The 12,176-nt window shown below is 34.3% G+C and overlaps 1 gene segment (V, D, J or C); it reads right to left on the bottom strand.

Moving 5' to 3' along the window:
* Window positions 1-11,417: 11,417 nt before the first annotated feature.
* On the bottom strand, window positions 11,418-11,878 carry LOC127546856 (T cell receptor alpha variable 26-2-like). The segment is given in 2 exon segments: window positions 11,418-11,737; window positions 11,836-11,878. Coding segments are annotated over 2 exon segments (363 nt in total).
* Window positions 11,879-12,176: the final 298 nt, after the last annotated feature.

The following is a 12,176-nucleotide window of genomic DNA, read 5'->3' as shown; positions in this document are numbered from 1 at the left end:
TTGAGTATGGGATATTGGGCAACAGAGCATCACGCTCCAGAATTCACATTTTCTTTCTGCAATCAATGATCAAGTGAAATAATATTTGTGAAGCACTTCTGAAATCTAGTAGGTTTTTAATAAATGCTTAGTCCATTCCCCTCCCCTAATCTCTACAGTGAAGCTTAAATGAGGTACACTTAGCTCTTATTTTTCTTTATAAGAATTTTGGAGAATGTTCCCTGGACCACCCCTTCCCATTCCCATGCCAGGAAACTCCAACTCACAGTCCAGTTGAAGCCACAAGATCAGTAATGAGGAGACCAGAAGTTCCATTTTTCCTTCCGTCCTAACTCAGGACTCAACTTTAGCATCTAAGGTGCTGTCAAGTTCTTTCAGTCAAATGAAATGTTTCTATTTTCTGGTTCTTCCTCTCCAAGAAATTGCAAAGGGCTTAGAGTGATTGTCCAGCCAATCAGAGGATAACTCCTCTCACTCTTAAGTGATGCATCTCAAGTCTTTGAGGAGCAATGGCGCTACTGCCATCTTGTGACCATATTCAGTATTATCTATCATTTCCTTCCTCAAATATTTTCTGACAAGGTCAGGCATGAAATGTTCTCCTTGTGCATATGTATTAAATCGTCACACAATTTATCCGGACTAAAAAAAAAACCATAACACCAAAACCTTCGTGCGTATTTGAATGTCAATGTATTTACATTGGAAGAATCTCTTAAACGGGCCCTGTTACCTACTCTTTCTCTTTCTCCACCATTTCCCACACACTACCAAACTGATATTCCTTTCCCACAGATTTAACTATGTTAGCATTACTCAAAAATCTGGAGTCCAGTGTCTCTCTACTCCCTCTAGGAAAAAAACAGCCTGGAAGTTGAACCCTTCCACAATATGGTTCTTATCTACTTTTCTAGTATTCTTTCATATGATTTCCTTTCATGTTCTATCTGTTCCTATCAAGCTGTCATGTTAACTATTCCTCACACAATACATTCCATCTCTAAACTTCATGTCCAATGTGTTAAATACATTTCTTTCTCACCCTTGTATCTTGAAGCCCATCTTCTTTCAAGTCATTGCCTAGGTAACATTTTTCTTAAAGAAATATTTTGGATCATCCTAGTTCTTAATTCCCTTTCCTTCCACAATTACCTTTGTCTTATTTTGTACATACTTTGTATTTACTTTTCTCTTTCTCCTCCTTTCCCTGAAATCTGTCTATTTGTCTATTTATTTTTTCCAAAAACATTTTATTTTTGATATACGTTTAAAATAGTTTTCAATACTCATTTTTGTAACATTTTGTGTTCCGCATTTTTTCTCCTTCCCTCCTTTTCCTCCCCCCTTTTCAGGACAGCAAGCATTCTGATAGAGCTTAAAAGATATTATCCTTTTAAATACATTTACATATTTATTAGGTTGTGCAAGAAAAACAGAAGAGGAAAATATGAGAAAGAAAAAGCAAACAAACAAAAAGATGAAAATGTTATTCTTTAATTCACATCCAGTCTCCATAATTCTCTCTTTGGATGTAGATGGGACTTTCTATTCCAAGTCTTTTAAATTGTCTTAGATCACTACTTTGTTGAGAAGATCTACATCTATCATAGTTGATCATCATATAATCTTGCTGTTACTGTGTACAATATTCTCACTTCACTCAGCATCAGTTCATATAAGTCTTTCCAGACTTTTCTGAAATGACCTTGCTCATCATTTCCTATAAAATAATAATATCCCATTACATTCATATGCCATAATTTATTCAGTTATTCCCCCAAATGATGGCATCCACTCAATTTCCAATTCCTTGCAACTACAAAAAGAAATGCTACAAACATTTTTGCACATGTGGATCCTTTCCCTTCTTTTATGATCTCTTTATGATTCAGACGCAGTAGAGATCAAAGTTGGATCAGTTGGATCAAAAAGTATGCACAGTTTTACAGCACTTTGGGCAAAGTTCCAAATTGTTCTCCAAAATGCTGCATTACTTCAGAATTCCAGCAATGTTGCATTAATGTCCCATTTTTCCCTCATCCCCTCCAACATTTATCATTATCTTTTCCTGTCATCTCAGCCAATCTGATATGCATGAAGTGATATCCCAAAGTTGCCTTAATTTGCATTTCTCTAGTCAATAGTGATTTAGAGCATTTTTTCACGTGACTAAAAATGACTTCAATTTCTTCATCTGAAAATTGCCTGTTCATATTCTATGAGCATTTTATAATTGGGAAATTGTATTCTTATAAATTTGACTCAGTTCTCTATATATTTTAGAAATGAGTTCTTTATAAAATATACCAACTGTAAAAATAATTTGCCAACTTTCAACTTCCCTTCTAATTATGGATGCAATGGTTTTATTTGTACAAAAACTTTTAAAATTTGATGTAATCAAAATTATCCATTTTGCATTTTGTAATGTTTTCTAGTTCTTCTTCTGCCATAAATTCCTCCCTTCTCCACAGATCTGACAGGTTGACTATCCCTTGCCCTCCCAATTTGCTTTATGTCTAAATCACGAAGGCATTTTGACCTTTTCTTGTTATAGTGTTAATCCATGCCTAGTTTTTGCCATACCATTTTCCAATTGTTCCAGCAATTTTTGTCAAATAATGAGTTATCAAAAAGTAGATTACTATAGTCATTGACTATTTATTGTGTCTTAGGTACCTAATCTATTCTGCTGATCCACTACTCTATTTTTTAACCAACGCCAAATGGTTTGGATAAGTGACATTTTATGATATAGCTTTAAGTCTGGTAAAGCCAGAGTTGACTTTATTTTTGTTTTTATATCCCAAGTCCCTTGTATCTACTTTCAGCTTAGTTCCTGCAATCATCATTAAGAGTAAATCCAATTTCCTTGCCAATAATATCAGCCATTGACCATATGCTACAAATGGGCAGACAGACCCAAGAAGCCTGTGAAAAGGCCCTATAGACCCCTTGTCATGTCCAACCTTGCTCCCATAGTCATCATCCTGGGAAGCCAGCCTTGTGAAGATGCAGCCTGGCACCTGTTTCTGTAGGTGCACTTCAACAAGCACTGAAGTCATAGAAAGAGATCTCACCACCATGACAATGTCATCATCAAATCATTCAGCATCAGAAACAGAATTTTATCAGTGGAAATGATGTAAAGAAGATGTATTACTATGTGCTCTGCTGCTAGATCCTAAGAACAATGGCTTCTTTCTAGCTGATTTCTAACTGAGTCTTCCTAGAAATGTTGTCTCCTTATTAGAATATAAACTCATTGAGACTAAGGAGTAAAGAGCTCATGTAGAATAAGCCCTAAACCTGTGTTTGTGTGACACTAGGTGGTGTCATAGTTCACACAGCACTAAGTGAAGTTAGGATGACTCAGTTAGGAAGACTCATTTTCCTGAGTTCAAATACAGCCTCAGATGCTTAATAGCTATGTGATCCCAGGCTAGTCATTTAGCTCCATTTGCCTCAGTTTCCTCATCTGGAAAAAGAGCTGTAGAAAGAAGTTACAAACCATTGTAATATCTTTGCCAAGAAAACTTCAAATTAGGTTATAAAGGGTCAGACATGAGTGAATAGCAATAAAAATAGGACCAAACTCTTTGAAACCATTGACTTTAAAGGAGAGTCCATCAAGAGATGGAAATGAGAGCATCTAGATGGGCAAAAGTAGATAGAGTGCTAGAATTGGAGTCAGAAAGACCTGAGTTCAAATTCTGACTCAAACATTTCTTAGCTCAGTGATCTCAATCAAGTCGCTTAACTTCTCAGATTCAATCTTTTTGTTTGTAAAATAGAGATAATAATAGCAATTACTTCACAGGATTGTTATGAAGATCAACTGAAGTAACATGTTAATATACTTTGCAAACCTTAAACCAATATGTAATTCCTATGATGAGGATGTTGGTGATGAGATGGGAAAGATGAGATGAAGGATTCAAGATATGTATGACTTAGTAATGGGATTCTTAGCAATGGGAAAACTCAAGATGTCAAGTAGACCAAATTTATTAGAGCACAGAGTCTATGGGAACAGTGTGAACTAAGATAGTTTAGGTGTTCATGAGGATTTCTCTGACCAATTAGTACATGCTGATTTTCCCATTTCTTTGAACTTTTGAAACATTATTTTTATCTGTTTTTATTATCTTGATACATACCTTACTCTGATTATCAATTCTATATATGTTTATCTTGTCTCTCCTGCTTGATTGTGGATTCTTGGTCAGGAATGGCTTCCTTTTTTGTTTTGTTTTTGTTTGTTTGTTTGATGTATTTTTTTAAGTTGTCTTGGTGCAACACCCCCCAAAAAATGCTCTGCACACAAAAGGCATAAGACATACACTTCTTTATTAAATGGCAACTAGTAGTTGTAGTGGATCAAGCATGGTATTTAGAGGAGGTACAGTCAGTAATTGAATGCCACATCTCATATTTATTAGTCATGAGATTCTGGACAAGTCATTTAATATTTCTGAACTTTTTTCTTCTTCATCTGTAAAGAGAGTGAGAAGATAGACTTGACCTTCAAAGCCCCTTGCAGCTCTCAATCTATGATCTTGTGAATTAATTTGAATCTTACATGCTCCCTTGTTTCATGATTTTTTTTTACTTTATTTTGACAACATTGTGAAGTTCATGAAAGATATAATATAATAATTCTCACATTTTTTTCTAACAGACCTGTGGTTTTACCAGAAATTTTGCATTGGTCGGAAGCTGTGACAAGCTATGTGTTCAGGAAGTGGAGAAACTTGGTTTCAGAGTCAGAAAGATAGGATTCAAGTGTGCCTTTTGCATATGCTAACTGTGGGACTCTGGATAAGTCACTTATGTGCCAATGTTCCACATGATTTTCTATGACTACAAGTTGTAGAGTAGATGCCACATTCAATTGGTAGAGGAAAATTCTCCCCAAGAACTTCCAATACTGCCAAAATGGAATAATTCTTACAACTGGGACTTAATTAAATGTGACTTTTGAAGGAGTATAATGGGAACAATAATTCACCAGAAATGAAGCTAGAAGGAGCATAGAGGTCACCTATTTCAATCCCCTTATTTTGCAGATGAAGAAATTGAAACCCAGAGGGATGATTTACCTAATGATACATGGAGGTTACATGGAAGGACTGGGATCTAAATCCTGGTGATCAGTGCTTTTTGTACTCTACTATGAAATTAATTCAACAAACATTTATCTGACATATAGATGGATAGAGGAAATTATATAGTGAATGATAAGAAAAAAAATTATGATATTAGATGTAAATTTTAAGAAGGCATAAGGATTTTATATGAAGTCAACAGTTAAATGCTCTATTTAGAGGATTTGAGGGAGAGACACAATATAATACTTATGGTATAATTTTATCCCAGTTTGGGAATTGAGAGTATAAACTGGAGCTGTATATTTGTGAACCTGAGAGAGCAGGAAATCTTTTTATGAATTATTCTCTAGGATAGAACTTAAGAGAATCCAATCAGAAACTCCTTTATCATGAACCTCATGGTAGGCCAGATATCCATGTGAAGAACTGATCTTTTACACAAGCTCCAAGTCTTTTTTCCAAGACAAAATATATATATATATATATATATATATATATATAAACAAACAAACAAACAAAAAGTTAAATATAAGGGTGTTGTTTTTGTTATTATTGCTGTTGTTGATGATGATACTAATGCTGATGCTGTCCTAGCCAAGAGGGCACACTAAGAGACTTTGAGAACTTATGGGTGTTGATCTAATTTGGAATCAGGGTTTTTTAATGAACTAAATTTGTTGCCCAGTGATATACTTTAAAGTGCTGCTTAAAGTGAGTAAGTAGCAAAAATTAGTATAGCTGGTAATGTTTAATATTGTGCTTAATTAACTAGGGTTAGCTAGGGGATAAAGTGCTAAGCTTGAAATCAAGAGATTCATCTTCCTGAAGACACTTAATAAGTGTATGACTCTGGGCAAATCACTTAATCTTGTTTGCCTCAGGCTTCTCATCTGTAAGATGAAGTAGAGAAGGAAATGACAAACCACTTTTTACCAAGTGCTAATTTTGTCAAGAAAACCCCAAATGGGATCTTGAAGAGTCAAATTCCACTGAAAATTGACCAACAAATGAAATTAATCAACCACAGAGCTGAACAATCATCCTGCTGACTGGACTTAAAGGTAATATCTCTGTCAGAGTAGATATCTCAGAAGATGGAGAATTTCTTCTGATAATGTATTTATGAAATCTTTTTCTGACATATTGAGATTGCTGGAAATTTAACTTTTCAACAAAACAGTAAGAAGATCATAATCTGATAGAATAACATTAAGGACCACAGCGATCCAACTCTCTCACTTAACACATTTGGAAACTGAGGTTCAATGAGATTGAGACTTGCCAATAGACAAACTGGGATGGAGAGTAGGAGAACAAAAGACAACTCCTTCCTTGTGTTCTAAATTACTACCTGAGAAAACCCATGTCAAAACCATCATGATCTATCCAATATTAGAAAGATAACTGTATATCAATGCTAAAACTTTCTAATACCTAAGGATAGACTGAAGACAAGGTAATTTAGACTGTTATAGATCCATACAAAATATGCCAGATTTTAGTCCAAATTTGGTTCAAATATTGCCCTGGAAATGAGTCCAATACATTTTAACAACCAATTGGATTCAACTGGTATCGCTGAAGAAGAAACTTATATATGTTTACTCATAAATAATGGGCTAATTGGTTTAAAACTGAAGTCTTAAATACCAGGAGACTTGTTTCCTTCCCTTTATTAACTCACTTCAGAAGAGGATGCAGATGGTTCTTAGTTTCTCTGCCCTTGAAGTAAGTACGCAGATTTTTGAGGTTTTTCTAAGGATTTGTAACTGTTAGTAACATAGAGGAAACAGTTAGGGAGTAAGAAAGGCCCATCTTCTTATCCCTTTTCACTAAACCTCTAATTTTACTTTTTTCTGTTAGATCCAATAGAAAAAAGGTGAAGTTAGACATTAATACTGATAGTGATTATTGGCATAAAAAGACTGATGTGAAATTCATTTGCACTTCATAGAAAAAAAAAAAACAGACAATCCTAGGCACTTTGTTACAAGAGCTATGATAAGCCTGGATATTCTGGAGTGAAATGGATAAAATCTCAGGAGGGATGGGATGAAGAGATGAGTTGAGGGCTTAGAATGATACAAAGAATAGTTCTTTAGTTTGGGAGTGAAAATGGTAGAGGAGAGAGGAGATACCTATTAAGATTTTACTTCTTCCTATGTTAGTTAAGAAACAATAGCTCTTAGTTACATCCCAGAAAACTATTCAAATGTACAATTATGATTTTCATTCATGTTGGATGAAAATTTTCCTGGACCCGGTTTTTGATAGTTGCTTATCTATGAGGTAGCTAGTAGAATATCAGAAACATCCAAATAGGAATCACTTCTCCCCATACAATTTCCCAAGGAGATTATAAATTAAATTTTATCAGTTATCTCCAACTTAATGTGAAGGAACTTTACCAAATCTTATCTTGAAGAGTTCTGAGTAAGGAGCTTGAAGGAGGGAGAAAGAGAACCAGAGTAGCAGTAACAATAATGGAACAATCTTCTATGGCAGATTGTAGGAGTATCATTATAACCCCTGAAGAAATTAAGAAACTAAGGTTCAGAGTAGTATTAACCAATCATCATGTAGCTTGGAAGTCATGGCATTAATTCTCCAAAATGAGTCTTACTAATTAAGTCTATTGGTCTGTCTAATGCCCTGCACTAATTCTTACTAGAGAAGAGGTATTACTCAGATTAACCTATTTCACAAACTTGCTTAGTTAGCATCTATGCCATTAATCTGGATGTTGAAGATGTAGTTCATTCCAAGAGGTTATCACCATTCCCAATTCCGGACTTGAACCCTTACTTATTTTGGGACTTGGAAAATGATATTATCTTCTCCTGAATCTTTTGAATGATTGTATTTTAGAATCATAAGATAAAATCATTTAGAATGGAATAGAACACTAGAGATTAGCTCAATCCTAAGGTTTTTAACTGTGAATGTGTGTGTATATGTGTTGATATTATGGATTTTTTGTCAATCTAATGAAATATATAGATTCTTATTCAGAATGTTTTTAAATGCATAAAATTAAATATATAGGAATTACAAAAGAGGCCAAACATAATGAAATACAATTATCAATTAAAAACACCAAGGTTCTTAAATTGAGATTCCTGATCTTGTTTTGTTTAATTGATAATTGCATTTCATTATATTTAGCTTCCTTTGTAATCCTATATATTCAGTTTTATGTGACATCAACACAGACAACTTAATGTAGATCAAAAATAAATATAAAGAAATTAGATTCAAGTATAATGACTAAATCTCATGTTATTTCTATATCGTTCTTTTTTAACTATAGTTTTGTTTTCATTAAAGTAAGTTGATAATAAATATAGCTAACATTTGTCACTGTAGGTTTTAGATAGTGTCAAAAAGAGGTATCATATATAGTTTTTGCTCAATATGAATGAATGATTAAAACATTTCACATGTAGAACTAACTTTTTATCTAGGCCCATAGATTTATGTTGATTTCATTATTAGTATTGTTTATAATTAACAAATGTGTTATCATTAATCACAATGATTATCATATTTATCATAATGATTATAATCCATTGCAATAATAGAAATAAATATGTAATATTTGGACGTCTAGTAGGAAAAATTCACAAGGGGCAGCAACCTGATCCATCATAAATTATTAATTTCTTTAAAAATACATGAAATAATGAACAATGGTCATGCTAGTATTCAGACAAGAAATATGATAAGTAGAATGGAATATTACCACTTTACTTGGCATAATATTTCATAATATCCAAAATGCTTTCACAAAAAGATATTTGAGCTTCATAACAATTGTGTGAATTAGGCAGAGTAGGGCAGGTCATTAACATTATCTTCTAGATGAAAAAAAAATGACGTTTACAGGATTTCAGTGGGACTCAAACATAAGCAACAGTTTAAGATGCATTTTCCAATTTTTATTTAAGAGGATTCAATGACACATTTTCTAAAGTAATGCTGGTAAAAATGACTTCACTGCCACATGTTCAGACATGAATTCCCCTCCTTGTACAAGCCTATAGAAGTCATCTACAACTAGGTTGATGCTGCTCTCACCTCTGAACTGTACATCACAGAATAAAATTAGTTATTAACATATTAAATTAGTTTTCTTCCTTCCAGTTTCTTCACATTCAAAACTATCCTCCATAGAGTTGCTATTCTCCTAAAACACAGGTGTTACTTTATTATGTTTCTAATCAAACTTTAATGGCCCCATATCACCTATAAAAGAATCAAATATAAAAACTCCTCAGTTTGACATTTAAAATTTTCCACAACCTGCCCCCATCCCACCTTTATAGTCTTACTACACATTAACCCTATTTATTTTATCATCAGCTAAATTGCTATTTCTCTTGCAAACACCTTCCATCTCTCATCTCCAGTTTCCACTAGCTATCCTCCAAGCCTGACATGAACTTTCTTACCTTCATGTATTGGAATTCATGATTTCCTTTAAGACTCAACTTAAAGGTTACTTTCTACACAAAGTCTTTCTAGCTCCCCTTGCTGTTAATGCCTTTCTTTTCAAAGTTCCCATGTATCAGCTTCCTATGTGTTATACTTTCCTTTCTTTCATCATTCTATTGAAAGTATGCTGATGCAATTGCCCATTATTCTTAACCCTGAGTGTCAACCAATATTGGGGGAAGTATTCCCCAGTCTGTGACTTTTTTTAATCACACACCAAGTCATCATCTATCTATTTGTACCTGTAAAACATCACATAGCCCTTACATACTGAGGAGATGCTGAAATGCAGTGGTCCACCCCCTTTTGCCAATCTAGACCTATCCCCTTTATGAAACTTATCAATAAAAACTGGCTCCATCTTGAATTTCTTGCTGATGTTCAGTGATCAGCCTGTTAATATTTTGCTACTTTGACAGACTTTTAATTTTCTTAGTCCTGAGTTTGCTTCATTAATCAGGGTGAAATTTAAAACAAAGAATTTTCTTTTTCTCAACCCTTCCTTTTTTTCTTCCTTCCTTCTTTTTTATTTCTTTCCTTACTTCTTTTTGACTTCTTTTCTATGTTTTTCTCTATCTACCTTTATATCTATCTATCTATATCTTTTATATGCTTTTATACACTTTTATTCCTATATAATATTTCTTTAAATAGAATTTAATTAAACTCCTTGAAGGTCAGAACTTTTAAAAAATTTGAGTAGTTATAGTATCTTGTTAATTATATTTGTTTATAGAACTTAAAGTAACCATGAGAGCTTAAAATTTGAGAAATTTGACATTTAGAAAACCTAAATACCCTATTACTCTCTCCCACTCCCCCTCAATTTGTATTCAGAGATGATGTTTGAGTTTTTTCTTTGAATCAATCACTAGTGTTCTACTGAAGAAGGAGGAGAGAGGGGCCTACTGCCCTATTCCTATATTGGATCCCTCTCTTATATATAGTCCTTCCACATTTTCTGTGGTTCAGAATAGCTTACTCTTAAAAATCCAATTGCCTGATCATTATCAGAGAAAGAACTAATTACCATGTGGTAGAACTACACTTCCTCCCACTTTTGAAAAAACTATGACAAAATTCTCAGAAAATGGGTTCTTTACTATCTCTCCCCTTCCCTTGTACCTTTTAATTCCATATCATCCTCTAATCTATGAATCTGCACAGCCTTGGATCAGTATAAAGAAGGGGGTCATGTTTTTCATCTGAATAACCTAGAATTTGTTATTCAATTCAGTTACACAGTTTTACTCCTGCACTCCTTAGGAGAATCCAGCCTCAATCTCTGACAATGATATGTGATATTGAGGGTATTTCTGTTGGGAATGAAGAATGGTCAAAGTAAGAGAAAGCAGTGCAAAAAACATGCTAAGGACCCATAGTTGGGGGCAAATAGAGATGATGAGTTTCTCAGAAGAGTCACCTTGACAATCCCTTTGCCATTGCCCATAGGGTTTGTATATTCTTTATATTGCACCCCAAAATCAGTGCCCAGTCAAGCCTTTGAAATATGTGATGATTCGACATGGACAGCGTTTTCATGGAGGACCTATAAATTCTCACTCATATTCTGTTTTCATAGGCCTTCTATATGGGACAGAACAGTTCTTAATATTAAATGAGATCTTAAGCAACTGAGTGCATATGCTCAGTTCTAAAGAATTCTGTATAATTTGTTATCACATATACTTTGTAGAATCAGATTATTCCAAGTGATCTGTTCAGTATCCATTAAGAAAGTGTCTCTATTCAATGGTTTCTCCCACTTACTCAAAGCAGGGAGTTTTTGTATTGTTCTCCTATGAGGTTCTTTCACTGTGCCAAGTCCAGAGCACAGTAGTAGGTTGCAGAGTCTCTGAAACTCAAGTCTGAGATGGATAAAAATGTGGAGTTTGATGTGGTCCCTGAGAAAAATCGCTTCTTTGCATTATCTGCATCATCCTTAATTAAATAAAATGATTTTGCTCCTCTCTGTAGAATATACTCTAGACCCTGGCCAACATACTGGCGATACCAGTGAAGAATAATTTGTTCTTCAGCTGTGTTGTAAGAACACCAGAGAATTACATTCTTCCCTTCCATTGAAGACATATGTGATTCTTTAGCTGCAATCCAGTTCCCCTGCACAGAATCTGGAAAAAAGTAAAAAAAAATCAGTCCTAGAGCTGCTTACACTACCCCCCAGCACAGATTCTCTAGGAGCACAAGAACCATGTAACAAGTCATTTACCTGTAAGAATCAAGATCAAAACAACCAAGGCAGTGTTCGTCATGGTCCCAAATATCTGACTGATACTGAATTGAAAAGTTGTATCAAAAGTTGAAAAAAAGACTGTCCCAGACTGAGATCTTCCTGGAACTTGGGGTATATAAGACAACATCCTAAGGAGAACTCATCATTGAAACCCAGAGAGGAAATGGGAGGAACTTAAACTCCCATGTGACCTAGAAAATTTGGAGGGTGATTCTTTCTTCAGAGTCCAAGAATGGGTAGGAGGACTCATCAGTCAATTTTCTTCATCTTCTTTCTTAAACTCCCTTTAACACCCTTCAATTTATCTCCATAAACCT

Source organism: Antechinus flavipes, chromosome 2 (genome assembly GCF_016432865.1).
Source record: "Antechinus flavipes isolate AdamAnt ecotype Samford, QLD, Australia chromosome 2, AdamAnt_v2, whole genome shotgun sequence".
Classification (NCBI taxonomy): Eukaryota; Metazoa; Chordata; class Mammalia; order Dasyuromorphia; family Dasyuridae; genus Antechinus; species Antechinus flavipes.
Note: the sequence above shows the minus strand (reverse complement) of the source record. Positions and strands in the feature narration are given on the sequence as shown.